The sequence below is a fragment of the Leptonotus elevatus genome, chromosome 11, assembly GCF_054856555.1.
Source record: "Leptonotus elevatus isolate MCC_2025b chromosome 11, RoL_Lele_1.0, whole genome shotgun sequence".
Taxonomy (NCBI): Eukaryota; Metazoa; Chordata; class Actinopteri; order Syngnathiformes; family Syngnathidae; genus Leptonotus; species Leptonotus elevatus.
In genome coordinates this window covers 988,260-1,006,787 of record NC_141249.1, presented here as the reverse complement: position 1 = coordinate 1,006,787, position 18,528 = coordinate 988,260, and the positions used below count along the sequence as shown (strand labels likewise).

General features: G+C 40.8%; 1 protein-coding gene and 1 long non-coding RNA gene across 5 annotated transcripts in view; one reads left to right on the top strand and one right to left on the bottom strand.

Annotated features, from left to right (window-relative positions):
* Nucleotides 1–18,528, top strand: part of nlgn1 (neuroligin 1) — a 230,978-nt gene that overhangs the window by 176,867 nt on the left and 35,583 nt on the right. For all 4 annotated transcript variants that reach the window (XM_086088428.1, XM_086088430.1, XM_086088429.1 and 1 more), the window contains one exon: nt 7,518–7,674. In XM_086088428.1, the coding sequence (XP_085944554.1) occupies nt 7,518–7,674 (157 nt within the window). The remainder of the gene's footprint in view (nt 1–7,517; nt 7,675–18,528) is intronic.
* On the bottom strand, nt 345–2,003 carry LOC147165141 (uncharacterized). Its single transcript, XR_015096433.1, has 3 exons — nt 1,700–2,003; nt 1,230–1,452; nt 345–842 (listed from the first exon to the last, which is right to left on the bottom strand). It is a non-coding gene; the product is annotated as an uncharacterized LOC147165141 (long non-coding RNA).

Sequence of the window (18,528 nt, the reverse complement as noted above, 5' to 3'; positions counted from 1 at the left end):
AACCGTCTGAATGAAGAAGGCCCCCACAGCCTCTACCACTTGACCTTTCCGAACAGTTACATGTATAGTAATTATAACACCAAATGTAAATAGCACTCTAAAGGTTTTACACTGAATAGAGTTCTGTAGTAACTTTGCATTTAATTCTTTTTTATGCATATATTTTCATATTACCCCTAAATGTGATGTACAGATGTCATAAAACGTACTCTACATCAAAGCTTCAGCTTCATCCCAAATGGCAAAATGTTCAAGTATTTTTAATTTGGGAAAGATTGATATCAAATTGAGTAAATAATAAGGTCTATAATGCACATATTAAAGTAATTAGACAGATATTTCAACAAACTTTTTTATTGCACACATAGTCCAAAAATAATCCACAGTAAATATTGAGGTATTATCTATTGCACAATTAAAAACACACATAGTACAAAAATAATTCACAGTAAATTTTGAGGTATTATCTATTGCACAATAAAAAAAAGTATATGTTTGAGTTTACACTCTAGATGGAATAAAACCGACATAATTACCATGTGGGTCAGGGAAATGGTCTCGAATTTTCCATACACAACAACTTGGTATGACAACTCTATTGCCTGGGCCCAGCACTCCAAATCTCCAAACGACAAATTGGCGATAGGCAGCATACCGAAGCCTATTGCTTTCTCCAAGCTCTTGGGGGTCCTGTTCTGCTCATTCCAGAGTCGTCTGGCATGTGGCATCAACGACACAGTGTTGAGGTTCTTGTCCACAGCATTTCCTCTCCAGAAGTGTGGGCATCTCTCTGCAGTTCCTAAATTCACACCAGCTCAGTGGTTGTGAGTGTGGAGGTTCTACTGGAGTAGAATTAGAGGTGTCCAGGAGGTCAAAAATCAGACTGGGCTCACGGTCAAGGCACGCTCAAGCAGCACTTGACATTGTTCATGGCTTAGACTCTGAATCCTATCATGTAAGGCAAACTAAAATCAAAATTAGCATTTATGGGTTCATCAGTATCTAATTGTGTTCACCAGTGGAAAAACCTAATGTGTACTGCCATGTCATTGTGTCAAATTCTCTCATGCAATCACATTCATCAATACATTATGTGTGTACGCTCTCTTTAGCATTACACCTTGGCCAGGTAATATCACAATAACTGCCTTTTATTGCAATCAGATGTACATGTGATTATCAAACACTTACATGTAAGAAAGGATAACATATAGGTATACTAAACATACCCGGTCACTTGCAATCCTCTGGGCCTGGAAATTTTGGATTCTTGCTATGTCGTCCTGAGACAAATTGTTCAATAAACCGTCTCGTCCTCTGGTTCTAGGTCTCCCTCGACCTCTGGTGTGCCAAACTCCTCTTACACCTCTGCCTACGGACATTTCCTCGGGATCTAACCGTAGTTGGCTCGTATTCAGAGTCGGAAGCCTCACGGGTCTCACCTTCGAGGCTCTAAAAACATACAAAATATAGGAAAATGTGACAATCGTTATGCTGTTTATGTACTGACAAAAAATATACATATATTTACTACAGAGCAAAAACAAATGTAAAAAAGTTTTCGTAAAGCTAACTTGTACGTTAGCATGACAATATTAGAAGCAGGAAGGGGGGGGGGGGTTCTTACGCATATGAACTATTGAGAAAAACCACAAACGGCCGTTGGGCAACTTGTTCGCCACATGATCCTTTCTAGTACCTTTAAATTCAACAAGGCCAAACACTGGTTGCCCCTTTACATCATCTTTGCAACATACACAACACCATCAGAAAATTAGCCCATCCATGGGGCATCAGGATGGATGACGAATGCGCATGGATAGTGCAGCAGGCTCCATATCCGGCGCGTGGTCCTGAGAAGCGATGGAAAACGATCCTTAAGTTTTCCGCGTGTTCGTAAAATCAAACTGGAGATCGGTGAATCAGGTCCTTCGAAGGATTTATTTTTACAGAAATTCCTGGACAACACACATGTTATGACCAAACGCCATGGATTCCCCGTGTGTCTGTGTCTCTCTCTCTCACCCGCAATCGCTATTATAATTCCAGCATCCCAAAAAGCCCCTCCCCTTGTTTTCCTTCCTTTGCTGCCCCCAAGCCCCCTCCCCTTGCTCTGCTCTTAAACCCCTTCCCTCTCGCATTGGCGCCTCTGAGTCTCAAGACAATAACAGATGGCCGATTGATATGTAAAGACAGTAACCCCCCCCCGCCCCCCACCCCCACCCCGCAGCTGGCCAGTCTCATAAAGGAATCCTATTAACACATTTTCTCCCCCAGAACAGATGGTTAATTACGTGAGATAAGAGGAAGGAAGAATCTTCAAACGTTCCGTAACATTATTTCACTCATCAAACTTTGCTGAGTAAGTTAAAACAGTTATAACTAAAATCAAAGCAGTTATAATTAAATTGAAACAGCAGAATGTCAACAGAAGCCTAGACATTGAGAAATATGGAATTGGATTTAAAGGGTAACAGTAATGTGAAAAGTCAACTTTTTTGAGCTTTTAGCCATGTTAAAATGCTAATTCTTCACCAAAAACAACATCGGAGTGGTGTTTTCCCCCATTCGCCCTTCTATGAGAAATTCTAGATCATTCTGCTCTCCAAGCACCACCCTGTAAGCAGAAGGTCCCGGGTTTACGTCCCACTCATTGTTTTTTTTTTACTCCCCTCCTCCTCCACTACGATTTCTTGCGGCAAAGGAGCCGTTTTGTTTCAAATGTTTATTGAAGAATTGAATATCCATCCAATTTCCATATTTATCAGTGTGCTCGAACGCAACACTCCAGAATTTTGTGGGCGGTGCGCAGCAGCAGCCGTTTTTTTAGGACGAGAGGGGCGCAGCAACCAAATGGGGAGATGCTGGATTTTACTGAACCAGGCGTTTTACTTCCGCGTTAGAAAAATAGCCAGCACAATACCTAATATTTCCTAAATAATTAAATGACCATGATGTCAAAGGTAATATTTATTCATTATATTGCCTATAGTGTCTATACAATCTGCTCAAGGCGGTGAAAACCTGGCACAAGCCGCTCTTTTTCCCCTCAGCAACCAGGCTAATCAGGCTACTCTGCTAAAATCGCAGGCAAAAGGCTACGGTCCATTCGGACCAGAACCTCACGCTATGAAAACATCTTCTCTTCCTCTGTTGTTGGACTTTTAAATGCAATTTAATCACCCTGCTGCACTATCACTTTTTTATTTTTCATCTACATTAAGTACATTAACATTTATGGTCTGTTTAATCAAATACTACATAGTTTACAAATTCATGTCAATGTAAAGTATTACTTAGAAGGATTTGTTTGATCTTTTTAATATATTTTTTATCTTTATTTTAATGTTTATATTATGTCATTTTAATGTTACTCGTTTATGTCTTATGTCTGCACCAGTCACCAAGACAAATTCCTAGTAATATGAAATTCATTCACTTACATGGCAATAAAAAAAGATTCTGAAATACAGTGGGTTGTGTCAGGAAGGGCATCCGACGTAAAACTTTGGCCAAATTAAACATACAAATCAAATATATGACTTCCATACTGGATCGGTCGAGGCCCGGGTTAACAACGACCGCCATCGGTGCTGTTGACCTGCAGGGCGCCGGTAGAAACTGGACTACTGTTGGTCGAAGAAGGAGAGGATGAAGGTGTGTTTGTAGGAAGAAAGAGAAGAGGAACACCAGAGTCTAGGACTGAGAGTAGGGACTTTGAATGTTGGAACTATGACAGGAAAAGATAGAGAGCTGGTTGACATGATGCAGAGGAGGAAGGTGGACATAGGTGGATAGGAAGATAAATAGAGTAGGAGTTATCGTGAAAGAGGAGTTTGCTAGGAACGTCCTGGAGGTAAAAAGAGTGTCACATAGAGTGATGAGCCTGAAGCTAAGAATCGAAGCTGTGATGATCAATTTTGTTAGTGGGTATGCGCCACAGGCAGGATGTGAGCTGGAGGAGAAGGATAACTTTTGGTTGGACCTTGATGAAATAATGCACAGCATCCCTAGAAGTGAGAGAGTTGTCTTTGGTGCAGACTTCAATTGACATGTTGATGCAGAAAATGGAGGTGATGAGGAGGTGATGGGCAAATCTGGTATCCAGGAGAGGAAGACAGAAGGACATATGGTGGTTGACTTTGCAAAAAGAATGGAAATTGCTGTCATGAATACTTTCTTCCAGAAGAAGCAGGGTGACCTACAAGAGTGGAGGTAGGAGTACACAGGTAGACTACATCTTGTGTAGACGGTGTAATCTGAAGGAGATCAGCGACTGCAAAGTCGTGGTAGGTGAGAGTGTAGCCAGACAGCATAGGATGGTAGTGTGTAGGATGACTGGTGGTGAGAAAGACACAGACGGCAAAGGCAGAGCAGAGGAAGAAATGGTGAAAGCTGAAAAAGGAAGAGTGTGGTATGACTTTCAGGAAGGAGTTGAGAAAGGCTCCGGATGGTCAGGAGGTGCTTCCAGGTGGCTGGACAACTACAGCAAATGTGATCAGGGAGACAGGTAGGACAGTCATTGGTGTGTCATCTGGAAGGCAAGGAGATGAGGAGACTTGGTGGTGGAATGGGGAGGTGCGGAAGTGGATCCAGAGAAAGAGGTTAGCTCAGAAGAAGTGGGACACTGAGAGGACTGAAGAAAGTAGACAGGAGTACAGGGTAAAAGTAGAAGTGGCAAAGGCAAGGGGCTTACCATGACTCGTATGCTAGGTTGGACACTAAGGAGGGAGAGACTGATCTATACAGGTTGGCAAGGCAGAGACAGAGATGGGAAGGACATGTAGCAGGTTAGGGTAATAAAGGATAGGGATGGAAGTGTGTTGACAGATGCCAGTAGTGTGATTAGGAAGATGGAAAGAGTATTTTGAAGAGTTGATGAATGAGGAAAATGAGACAGAACGAAGAGTAGAAGACGTGACTGTTGTGGACCAGAAAGTAGCAAAAATTAGTAGGGATGAAGTGAGAAGGGTATTGAAGAGGATGAAGAGTGGAAAGGCACTTGGTCCTGATGATATACCTCTGGAGGTATGGAAGTGGGATGCCTGGTGGGCCTGCCGTGCCCCGTTCTGCTGCGTTGGGCTGGGGGCGCAGGCCCTGTTGGGGTGGGAAGCACTCCGGGCTCCTGGGTTTGCTCTCCGGCCGGTGGCCCCCGCGGGGCCCGGGGGTTGTGCCCTGGCGCTGCCGAGGACTGGGGGGCCCTGGGGGGTTGTGCTTGCCGTGTCCTGGACGACTCCCCCCTTTGGTGGAGGATTTTTATGCATGCCAGATCCACCCCACCAGCATCTAACAAAATTCAAACCCAATCTGCTTCTTTCTCTGGTCGCTGAATCGGTGGAGGCTGATGTATGTGGATCTCACTCTGCTTCATCTATCGTTCCCTCCTTTCTTAAGTCTTTCCTTTGGTCTCTCGAGGTCTCTAATTTGTTGGAATTTATATGCTTCTGGGGTTGGTGAAATAATCTGGTGTGTAACCCTGTGTGTAGTAGGTGGTGTCTGGTCGGTGCTGGATTTCGCTTTTCTCTCTTTTCTTTGATCACTCCTTGGGTCTCCTGACAACTTCACGACGATCGGGATTCTGAAGTATTCGGTTTAGGTGAAGAGAGGAGTGTCCGTCGGGAAGTCGAATCTCGGATTCAGGAGGAGCAGTGTGGTTTTCGTCACGGCCATGGAACAGCGGACCATCTCTACACCCTCGGCAGAGTCCTCTAGGGTTAATGGGAGTTCACCTAACCGGTCTACATGTGTTTTGTGGATTTGGAGAAGGCGTTTGACCGTGTCCCTCGGGGAATCCTGTGGGGGTGCTTCAGGAGTACGGGGTACCGAGCCCCCTGATATGGGCTGTTCGGCCCCTGTACAACCTATGTCAGAGTTTGGTCCGCCATGCTGGCAGTAAGTTGGATTTTTTCCCAGTGAGGGTTGGACTCCGCCAAGGCTGCCCTTTGTCACCAATTCTGTTCATAGCTTTTATGGACAGAAGTTCTAGGCGCAGCCGAAGCGTTGAGGGGGTCCGGTTTGATGGCCTCAGTATAGCATCTCTACTTTTTGCAGATGATGTGGTACTGTTGGCTTCATCAAGTCGTGATCTCCAACTCTCATTGGAGCGGTTCGCAGCCGAGTGTGAAGCGGTTGGGATGAGGATCAGCACCTCCAAATTCGAGACCATGGTCCTCAGTCGGAAAAGGGTGGCATGTTCTCTCCGGGTCGGGGAGGAGATCCTGACCCAAATGGAGCAGTTCAAGTATCTTGGGGTCTTGTTCACGAGTGAGGGCAGGAGGGAGCAGGAGATCGATAGGCGGATCGGTGCAGCGTCTGCAGTGTTGCGGGCTCTGTATCGGTCTGTGGTGGTAAAGAAGGAGCTGAGCCAAAAGGCGAAGGTCTCCAAAAACTTAAACATTGAAAACAAAATAATAAAAACAAAATTGTTCATTCACATAGTTAGTAGTTCAATAGTGAATTTTTTCCAACTCCGTACTGTATTCAGCAGTATTTTCTCAAGTTTATAAACAACTTCGGTCAATAGTTTATTTACTATTGTGATCAAAAACAGTGAATATTCATTTTCAGACTGTTCTGTAAATATGTAGTAATAGACTTAAAAAGATTCCTGTTCTCAGTCATTAAAAAAACATGTCCTCAATAGTTCCAACTGGAAGGAGTTCTTTTTCTATTGGCGCATAGCAGGTTTCTGTATCTGACAAAGTGCAAGATGCGTATGTGACAGGCTTTCCATCTTGTAAACATACTGCACCTAATCCATAACGAAATGTGTCACGTCAGTGTCAGTGGGTTCTTCACATCAAAATATGACAGGACAGGTAAGCTGGATAGACATGACTTGAGATTTTCAAAAGCTTGTTGGTGCTGTGGGAGCCAGCCCCATGAATAGTCTTTGTGAATGAGCTGCCTGAGTGCGATGTTGCTGAGATTTGGGCTGAACTTCCCCATATAGTTCACCATGCCGAGGAAATAGAATTCCCTTTGGTTTGCGCTTGGGTTCCCACAGCACTCTGGTATGATTAACCAAAGTTCAAGAACTGTGAGGGAGACATTCTAAACACTTGTGCACTATGCTGCATCACTAGATAGATGGGTAGATAGATTTAAGTGCATTTGAATTGCATAAGGAAGCTGTTTTAAGACTGTTCCTGTAGCCAACATTTTATGGAGATTAGGCAACACTTTATGGAGATCAGACAGAGGGACATACAGACATTCATAACTAATGTTACTTGTGAAAGGTATAAAAGAGAAGTTCAAACATTACTAAATTTTAATAACTATTTTATTTGCCCTCTCAAAACCATGGTACAGTGTGGATAAGACTTAAAAACAATAAAAAAAAAAACCTTTGCAGAAACATTTGAACTAGTTGCTATAATTAATTTGTTGGGCAAACAATAAAACTGAACAGAATCATGATTTATTTAATATCTTATTATTTTTTCCCCCCATTTCGTTTAAGCGATTCCCTGTTCATGAAAAAGTTACATTTTGTTTTTTATGCTCTTTTCCAGGGACCCTAATCAGCCTGTACCCCAGGACACCAAATTCATCCACACAAAGCCTAACCGATTTGAAGAAGTGGTATGGACGCGCTACAACCAAAAAGACCAGCTTTACCTGCACATAGGCCTCAAGCCCCGTGTTAAAGAGCACTATCGTGCAAACAAGGTACCTACCTATCTTAGTACCTATCGTACCTATCAGTAAAAGTAAACGTTATACATGAATGATGCATGTAGCATATAACAACAACAAAAACATTTAAAACCCACAATGTGCATTTACTTTTCCTTGCATTTCTCAAATTAAAATTATATTCATATACATCTGCAAAGTTTTCACAGAGCTTCACTTTTCCCACATTTTGTTATTTTGCTAACCTGGCAATAGCCAGATTGATATTGTGATTCACTCAAGGGAGTTCTCAACATTATCAATCTGGGACTGCCCGCGGTGGTTTGCTCGTAAAAGGCGGGACATTCTGTACAATACTTCGAGCTGATTGGACGATGCGGCATTTAGTGCACGTTTGTTTTGACCAATCATGACCACGGATGAAAATGTCATGTTTGTTCACGTCGTGGGGGGAGGGGGCTGGGCTTGAACATCTTTACCAGCTAAAAGTCCATGAAGAGCCTCTCGCTGTTCCTCATTCAATAACGAAACAGTGAGTAATTCTGCAAGAACAGAATTCATTGCAGCGTCCATTCGTCTAAGTTAGGTTTATTTGTTTCCCCCAGGCGTTGGCTCTTCCTGGTTTCGTCCCAGCTGCATATCATGCCCCAAACACAATGTCGCTTTGTGATTGGTCTGAATCACCGGTGGTTCGGATCAGTGAAAATCAACGGGTATCGGTACAAGATGTATTCTTGGCCGTTTGTGAACTCACAAATACTGCGATAATTTGTTTTGCAAGGTTATTATTTTGCAGCCTTATTCCAAACTGAAGTAAAGCAATTGTTTTCCTTTAGAATTTGCACATTGATTTTAAAACAGACACGCAAAACAATAACACATTCAGGTACAAAAGTATTTACAGCGTTAATCATAAATGCTCAAAATTGTGCTTATTTGAATCTTGTTTCCACTGTTCATGATGTATAAAGGAGTCTACCTATGGTAAATTAAAGCCACTTTTCCACTAGACCCGACCGGCACGTAACTGGACGGCCTCCATTACATTTCCAATACAACAGGCGTGCGGCGGGATGGGGGTGCTGAACTGTCCAAGCTTTCACACTCGCAGTGTATGCGGTTCTGCCATAACATTTCACGAGTGACAAGTCTATGCTACTCTTTTTGCTGTGATTCAAATTATGAATTGCCGTTACATGATGTGGCAACATCGTAAAATACATCCCATCAAATGCACAGAAGCTTTTACATATTGACAATTCTGAACATCCGGGTATTTCTGATATATCCCCAACACGCAATGCAAATGGTTCCTTTATATGTTGAAAACAAATGGCATATTGTATTGCTTTTGCCTGTGACTATCCTACAAACAAGGCAGATTGTTTTAATAGCTGCACATTTCATCACATTTTGAAATCAAAATAATATTCACAAATCAAATTACAATGATCCAAAGTCCAATGCTTTTAAATAGAAAGGGAAATTTCACTGACTCAGACTGTGACATAAGTTTGGAATCGACAATAATTACAAATACAATTCCATATGGACCACTATGATTGTAATATTGTGATCATAATTTCGAGACCGGCACACGATGCCCGTCGCGAGCGCTCATTCATTCTGAATGGAGAGCTGAGTTTCATTCCTTTGGCCGCGTCTCCAAGGCAACAGCGTGTCGTCCTTACTCTCCGACATCCGAAGTCCTCCACCAAAGCCGCCATCCCTGAGGCGGGAGTCATAACCGTGGGCCGGTGGAGCGACGAGGCTCTGGTTTGCGGCTGGCTGCAGCTCTCATTCAATTGAATGGTAACAACCCGGCGAGCGGTGTGTGCTCGCAATTTTTTGTTTTTTTTTGTTTACCACAATCACTTAAAAAAAAGAAATCATCCACTAGTACATATTAAATTATAAAATATGGTTCAGTGTTGTTGTAAAACATTGTTATGTTTATTGTACACTGTCAGAAAAAAGGTGTTAATTTTGTACCTTTTAGGGTTCAATGGCTCATCACTGGGGAAGTACCCTAATGGGTACAAATATTGTACCCCTTTAAGAGGGTACATTTTAGGACTAATTTGTACCTTTGTAGGCAAATATGTACCTTAGGGCAGTGATTCCTAAACATTGGGCCATCAGAGCCATCTCGATGGCGTTCTTTGTCATGTGACCAGCAGTTGACAAATCACAGCATGACCAATCAACTGTTGGTCACATGACATATGGACGCCATCTCGTTACCCTGAGTTGGCCAAATTCTCTCTGTGGGCCATGGGCCGCAAGCGCCATCTAGTGGGCTGCAAAGTATATATATTTTTTTAAACTGTGTGCCGCAAAGGCCGCACACAGGCAGCTTTCATTTAAGGTTTTGTACACATAAAACCAAATGTTTCCCCCCTCCCCGTGTAGAAAAAAAAATCTGTCCACACTGCCCCATTTGTTTAAAAAAACCCACATCCACATAAAAACGGAGAAGTGCGTTTTTAAGATAATTTAGAAGCTTGTCAAGCTTTTAGGCGGCAGTAATTAGCCAAACCCTGCTTAACTTTGACGTCACTTCCACCATACGTCACACAAGCACGGACTGTTTTTTTATTGAAAAAAAATAATGTAAAACATTTAAATATCTCTCTTGTTCTGACATTCAAAAAATGTTATCACCTTTTTTTTATCACCTCATAATTGTATTTGTCATTTCAAAACATATTTTTGATTAGGGAAAATAACTTAGTCTTGTGGTAAAAGCTTGACTTGAGACGAAGCTCAGAATTCCAGAATTCTTTGCTTGTTGGGCATCTTGGGTGTCAGTGTTTACACATAAATAAATGTCATTGATGACCACATTATATCATGTTATTTGATAATTATTTGATAAACCTTAACTAGATTTAACTTAGTTATTAAATACCAACAATAATAAATCAGCATAAATCATAATTTCTGAATGGGCCCCAGGCCACTTTTGACAGGAAAAGTTGGTTCTCCAAGGTAAATTTGCTCCAAAATTTTAAACGTTTTAAATGTCCCGCATACAGAAGGCTTTGATGCAGCCTCTCAACTGCAGAGAACGTTTGAAGAAATGGTAGTTATTACAAAAACGGCCAGCAGGTAGCAGCAGACAAAACGAGATCAACCAGGGCCATGTTAAAAAAGGAGAAAGCTCATTTACCCACAGTTCTAAACAGATTTGTGAAAAATGATGAAACTTCGCTATATTCTAATACTAATTGCTGCAAAATGGAAACAGATAGAAATATACTTTTTTTTCCTGGTGAAAGAAGAGACGCTAATCTTTCTTTTGGTAAATTCCATGTATAGGACACAATATTCTGTGGGACTTGCAAAATCAGTCAAAATCCAGGAAAACTGCCGGGAGCGAAGGGAGTTGCTTCAGTGAAAATGGCTGGGAGTGAATGAGTTAAGAACCCCTGGTACAATTTTAGATAAATATGTAAAGATCCCAAAATGTACCCTCTTTAAGGGGGTACACTTGTGTACCTTTGATGGTACTGCCCTAGTTATTAGCCATTGGACCCTCAAAAGGTACAAAATTAGCATTTGTGCACACTAGGTTGAACATGAAATAATAGAAATATATACATCTTAAAAAATAACATTTATTAATATACTTTTTCAGACATTATTGTTTTTAACTTTACAAATATTTTTATTTAAACAACAAAAGTCAACATTCACAGAGATTAACGTTCTAACAAAGCCATCATCTTACTAAGGCACCTCAAAGAACAAACTTCACTATTTTGGACCCAAGACCTCATTTGCGGTCCATGAAAGGTTTGGTAAACGTCATTCAACATTTGGTAACGTATTTCAGATTATTGCCCATTCTAGTTAATTTTAATAATTTCAATGACGATTAGTTTTGATATATAAAGTTGGAAAGGCTAAATCCCTGCCTGGCCAACCTTTTCAGCCCAAACCAGTTTGTGAGGCTGCCATTTATCTTAATTCTCACTTTTGGATTTGTATATAATGTTTTCACACATTTATTTGGTTGTGAGTTGAAGCCAGACCTTTCCAAACAAATATAAAAAAAATTCAAGCTAACACAATCGAAAGCCTTTTCGGCATCTAAACTTAAGAGTAAAGCACTTTCATTTTTCTCCTGCAGCTGTTGTATAACATGTTGTGTCCTCCTGATGTTGTCTTGGGTTTGACGTCCTCTAATAAAGCCTGATTGATCTTTGTCAATCAAATTACAAATGAAAGTCTGAAATCTGTTGGATATATTTGATGTGTATATCTTATAGTCACAATTTAATATTGATATTGGTTTATAGCTTTCACAGTGCTCTCTGTCTTTGCCCTCTTTGTGTATAACAGTAATTATGGCTTCTCTCCATGTACACCATTCTGCAGTGTATGATTAAATGATGCCAACAGCAATGGGGTCAGCTCTTTTTTACAGATCCGATAGCACTCGTTTTTTTAATCGTCCCGTTTAATTCTTTTTCAGTGATTGGAGAATTTATTACTGAATTTTGTGTTTTTCCTATTTTTGGTAGATCTAGTGAATTTAAAAACTCTTGAATTGCCTCTTCTGTCGTAGATTCTGGTTGTGAATATAGGTTTGATTAATAATCTTTAAGTTTGTATACTAATGTTTTGGATCTAGGGTTTCTAATTTTATGAATAACGTTAAGTTGTTGTTGGTTTCTTAAACGTCTGGCTAGAGATTTGGTTAATTTTGCTCCCTCTTCATAGTAAGTTTGTTTAATAAATATTTTTCTACCTCCTGTGTTAAAATTGTGTCTATTTTTTTCCTCGTTTCTCTAATCTTGTTGAGTGTTTCTGGGTAATTATTTTTTATGCAGTTGTTTTAAAGCATTAAATCTGTAGCTTTTGGAAAATCCAAAATCTTTTTTTTTAATGTATTATAAGACATGGGATATTAATTTGCCCATTATTACTGCTTTCATCGCATCCCATATTATTGTAGGATCCGTTTCTCCATTACAATTTTTTTTTTAGTAATTGTTTATTAGAATTTTCATATTTTCTACAATTTGCTGATTATTTAGCATGCCAACATTTAATCTCCAGTTTGTTGTCTTAATTGTCCTGTTTATATCCAATGTTAAATTCAAGGCACAGTGATCTGACAATTCTGCAACCCCTATCTGACATTCCAATATTCTAAACCGATCTTCTTTGTTCATGAAAAAATAGTCTCTTCTTGTGTGACTCAAATGCTGAATAGAATATATAGTTCCTCTATAATGGGTGGCACTCACGACAAACGTCTACTATCCCCAGCTCCATTAATGTTGTATTGATATACTTTGACATGCATGTGCTGTGTTTTTTTGCACTAGATGAATCTAAAGTGTGTTTCAAAGTAATATTCCAATCGCCCCCACGCACAAATATTCCTTGCGTCTCTAAAGTAATGTAATCAAAGATAGCTTTATAGAATGATTTGTCAGATCCAGGTGGTGCATACATATTAAATAGTGTGATCATATCTTCTTAACCCTATCCCCCTTTTCAGGGGATTGCTTAAGCCATTCACATTTAGAGAAGTGAACCTCAGACTGCTAGGTTGCATCTTTGACAAAGGGAATTCTGAACAACTTGAACACATCTAAATAAGGTGCACCTCACTATTAGGCACAGCTTCGATTTTTAAGAAAATGTAAGACTTTAAAGTGCGCTTTATAGTTGTGAAAATCGGTAAGTAGCGACTCAACTCCTTCCATTCTACACAGTCTCTTGCCTATATTAATTGTATTTCTTAATGACGACATTTGCAGGAAGTAATCTACATATAACAATTTCTTCAGTTAAAACCTTGAATGTTTTATAGTTATTTTTGCTACTTCCCTTTGTTGCTCCATAACTTTATCGCCGAAACTCCTGCAGTATCTCCTTCGCTCTCCGACTCAGATGCATGCGCCCTTATCCATGTACTCGCCTGCTGTATACGCCTCTCCATTGCGTTCTCAATCTGCTCCGGGGCCTTGATTGTCACATCGAGTCCTCTTCTCCTCATCTCATCAGCCGCATCCTGCGGGTTTGCATGTGTTTTGTCCCCAGCCGTCCAGTGTATTTTAATATTGGTCATTGGTGTTTGAAACTCGATCCCATTTTCCTTCAGGACTCGCTTTATGCCTCTGTAGGTTTTACGTTTTTGGAACCACCTCAAAGGCATAGTCCTGATGGAAGAACAATGGTTTCCCGTTTATTTTGGGACGTTTTTGTATGAGAGTATGGACTCTTTAGTTTCGAACTGGTGAAAGTTCACAATAACGAATCTTGGTGACGCTCCCTGGCCAGGTCGCTTGGTTAGTGCCCTGTGTGCCCGCTGGATCATGAGCCGTGTTTCAGCTGGAAGCTCCAGCTCTTTCTGCAGCAGTTCCTCCACGAAGCTGGGCATGGAGTACCCCTCTGCTCCCCCGGGCACTCCAAAAATGCGCAGATTATTCCGTCGTGATCTTCCCTCCAGGTTCGACAGTTTGTCCTTTATAATCATCTGTTTTTTCAGTTTTCAGCAGGATATCTTTAACTTCCATATCCCAGTCCTCAACTTTACAAATGCGTGCATGTGCGTCCTTCAAGCATTCTCTTTGATCCTTCAGTTCATTGTCGTTGTCTGCTAGACGCTTGTTTATTTCCAACTTGAATGTATCCAGCTCGTTTCTTATTTCAGCTGTAACCTCCCTTCTTGAACGACACAAATCCATTTCTTATTTCTTGTCTCAATTCGTCAAATAGTCTTGTTAGGCCAGGTAGGCTCTCTTTAGTGTCAAAGTGTTAGCATTATCCATTAGCTTGCATGCTTCGGCATAGTGCTCATTTCCATTCATTTTGGCATCTTCTTGCGGTTTGTTTCGGGTGCTTCTTGTTTGTCGTCCTTTGCGTTTGTCTACCCCACTCATGTCTCTTTACATTGATTATGTTCGTTGTTTTTCGCTGAGTGGAGTTTAACAGGATTCATTCTGGCAAGAGCAAAAAGTTAGGCTGCCATCTTGCTTCCTGTCAACCCGGAAGTCCTCAAAACAATTTTTAAAAATACTTTTAATTAATTTTCCACCGTAATCAGAAGCTGTTTCCGACACAACGAGGAAGGGAGGACCCAGGCGCAGGGAGTAGCAGTTTATTTACAAAACTAAAAAAAGACAACTAAAGGCGCTCCACTCAGGAGGAAAAAGGCACAGGAGCAAGGCAAGGCAAGGACTGTGGCTCAAGAGCTGTGCGAACGCTTCCATGCACGGCGTGTGACACTTCAGCACTAGGGGGTGGCTGATGCAGTCTATTTATTAGGTGGATAATTGGAGACAGGTGGAAGGATTCAGGAACCGGGATTGAGCATGGCAGGAGGAAGGCCAAGTGACCTGGAGTGAGAGTGGTGGTTAGTTCTTTCAAAATAAAACCAGAAATGGATGGACCAAAATAAGAGCAACACAGGCCCGCTTATGCGGCGTGACAGTTTGAAATTTTCTCCAGCGCAATAGAGAGCAAAAAAAACAAACACTTTTAAGTATTTTGGAGACACAGCAGATATTGTTTATATGTAATATAAATAACTTAGGGCCAAGCACTGACCATTGGGGAATGCCGTGATAGATCATCAATTGATTTGATTGTATGTTGTAGAACTGCAATACTGATATATGTTATCTAGGTAACTTTTAATCTATTTATATGCTAAACCGTATTTTTTATTAAATCTTTCTAATTTATTCAATAATATACTATAATGATCTATAGCAGTGGTGGGCAAACTCGGTCCTCAAGGGCCGGCGTCCTGCAGGTTTTGGAGGTTTCCTTGCTGAAACGCAGCTGATTTCAATCAACAGGATCGTTACCAAGTTTATGCAGAGCTTGCTGATCATATATCAGCTGTGTTGGAGAAGGAAAACATCCAAAACCTGCAGGACTCTGGCCCTCGAGGACCGAGTGTGCCCACCCCTGATCTATAGTATCAAATACTTTTTTTTAATCTATGAAAATCCCAGTAGTAAATTCTTTATTATCTATACTTGTAGCTATAGCTTGTACAAGTGACATCGAGGTTGATCGTTTTTCTCTAAATCCATATTGATTTTCACTTAAGAGCCTGTGTTGCTTCCAGTCTATGTAAAAAAGGTTTCTCTAAAATTTTTGAGAACTGTGGGAAAAGTGATATTGGTCTATATCTATTATAAATAGGAATGACTAGCGGTTTTCATTTTTGATGGAAAGATACCAGCTTTAAATGACAAATTACAGATATATGTGAATGGTGTTACAACATGTTCGATGATGCTTTTGACAAATGTCATGTCAATATTAAAGCAATCAGTGGACTTTTTACTTTTTTGTGTTTTTACAACATTTAAAACTTCAGTTTCATTTACTGCACTAAGAAACATAGTGTAGGAGTTATTGATATTATTTACTTCATATGTATTTCTTGACTGAGGAATCATTACCAATATTGACAAAGAACTCATTAAATTCATTAGCTATTTCTGTAATTTTATCAATAACAATAATTTTATCTTTTAAAAAATATTCTGGATGATACATTTTTTTTTTTTTTTTTTTATTACATGATTTAATATTTTCCATATTTCATGTGTTGCTTCTAGCTCCAATAGTGTATGATAATAATATTTCTTATTAGCATCAACAGTTCTCAATTTTATAATTTTTTTATATTAATATTTTTCTTTTTAAATGCATTCTCTATCCCCTTTGTCATCCATGGGCTATTTATGTCTTTATACTTCCTGGTGACTTTAAGTGCAAAAAAATCATATCCTTCGAGTCCCATGTCACTTATTTATTTCTTTATCAAGCCATGTTTCTGATATGGCACTTACTTTGAAACTGTTTAATTTAGTCAAATATTTTTAGATTTTTGTAAAGTTATCTGGCAAAACCAACGGCAGTGAAGCCTGCTGACTCTCCTGAGGCGGGGCCTCCCAAGGACCCTCTGGATCTGGCCGTCGCTACCATAATGGAGGCCATCAAAGCCTCCGAAAAATCTGTCCTGGCCAAGATAGGAGACGCGGTGGCTGCGCTCTCAACAAACCTGCATACCAAGATAGAAAGAAATAGTAGCGCGGAGAAATAGCTAAAGTTAGCACTGAGCTACACGAAGCCTTGGACAGTGCTAATCAGAAGCTAAAGCTACATGCTACGTCGATCCGCGGCTTGGAAGACGGCTCCAACCGAGTGGTTGAGCTTGAGACACAGCTCGCATCATTGTCCTCTCAAGTCAAACATCTGACAACCAAAACAGATGCTTTAAAGTCAATACAACGCAGGGACAACTGCCGCAGTGGACGGAAGGTTTGGTGATGTACGCATGGAACAATCGGTGGCCAAACTGTTGGAGGACGCGCTGAGTTTGGATTATACTTCGAGGCCCGGGCCCACAGGAGTTTGCAGCCGAAGCCGAGGAGATCTACGGCTGATTATTGTAAAATTCCACTACTTTCAGGAGAAGATGGATGTCCTGAGGAAAGCGGCGAGCAAACACTCCATTCACCACGACAACAAGCGGTACTTCATCTTCCCCAACTACGGTGGCTGAGGAAGCGGCAAGCTACTGTTGGAAAAAAAATCTTTGTTTTCCGCGTGTTCGTTTTGTTCCGGGTAGTGAGAATGTTGATTTTCTGAATACAGACTGGAGATCGGTGAACAGGTGCTTCGAAGGATTTATTTTACAGAATATTCTGGACACACATGAATGACAGACAAATGGCTGCTTCTCCTCACAAGTGTGTCGATTCCTGACAATTGCAATAGTCTTATACTATCAGAAAGGCGGTACCCCCAAACCCCTCCTCTCTCCCCAACCCTGCCCCCAGCCAAGACAGACTTTTACAGCATTCAATACACATTGACAGATGGCCTTTTGATGTGGAAATATAGTAGGTCTCAGACCTGACGGCACCTAGCACAAGATAAGACTTACAAAGAAATCCTATTAACACATTTGCTTCACCCCAGACAAATGGCTCCTTGGTGCGGAAAGAAAGGAAGATCTTCAGACATTCCTTCACCTTAAAACCTTATTCAAACACTCACCAAGCTTTACTGAGGAAATTAAAACAGTTATAACTAAATCTAAACAGTTATAACTAAATCAAAACAGTTATAATTAAATCTGAGCAGAAGACTGTCAACACTACTTTCAAAGAAGTTCGGGATTTGCTGAGACGCTGCCCTAACACCAGGTTTGGTCTACTGTTTCCTGCGACGTTGAAAATCACGGCCACGAACGGTGAGCAAAGATATTTTGTCAACCTGGCCAAAGCGAAAGATTACGTTCAAAGACACTTGCAGCCGGGGGACTTGGGTAACTGAGAGGTTGTTTACCTCACGCCAACATGCCACCCTTGCTGCAGTTCTACCTGTGTCTTTTTTTTCCCTTTCTCATCTCTCTCTACTGACAAGGAAGGAAGTAGACTTTAATGGTTAGTGCGTTATTGTTCCCTCATACGGGTTCATCTTTGTTAATAAGCGAAGTGCGCATTACGTTTGCGTATGCGTGAAAATCAAGTAAAAAAAAAAACTTGTTACCAAACAAAGCCGTCATTTAAATGGCGGCGAATGGAGTGCTGAAAGTGTTTGCGTAACTGCACACCTTAAAGCTTGCAAGCATTGTTTAAACGACTTTCAGCTTTAAGTGACAAAACAACAGGTGCGCTTGGTGCAATTTTTTATTGTCCTAATGGAGTTCATAGGCAAAAAAACACCATTGCAAAGCTCGAGAAGACGGAAGTGTACGCTTGTAAACCTCCGTTCACTCTTCCCAATTTCAAGCCAGAAAATAAAGAGGCTAAAATAGAAAATTTCTTGAACACATTCATTTTGTCCATATCCTGAAACCGAGGGAGCAGACGGAAGCATCACGAAACATGCTAGCGG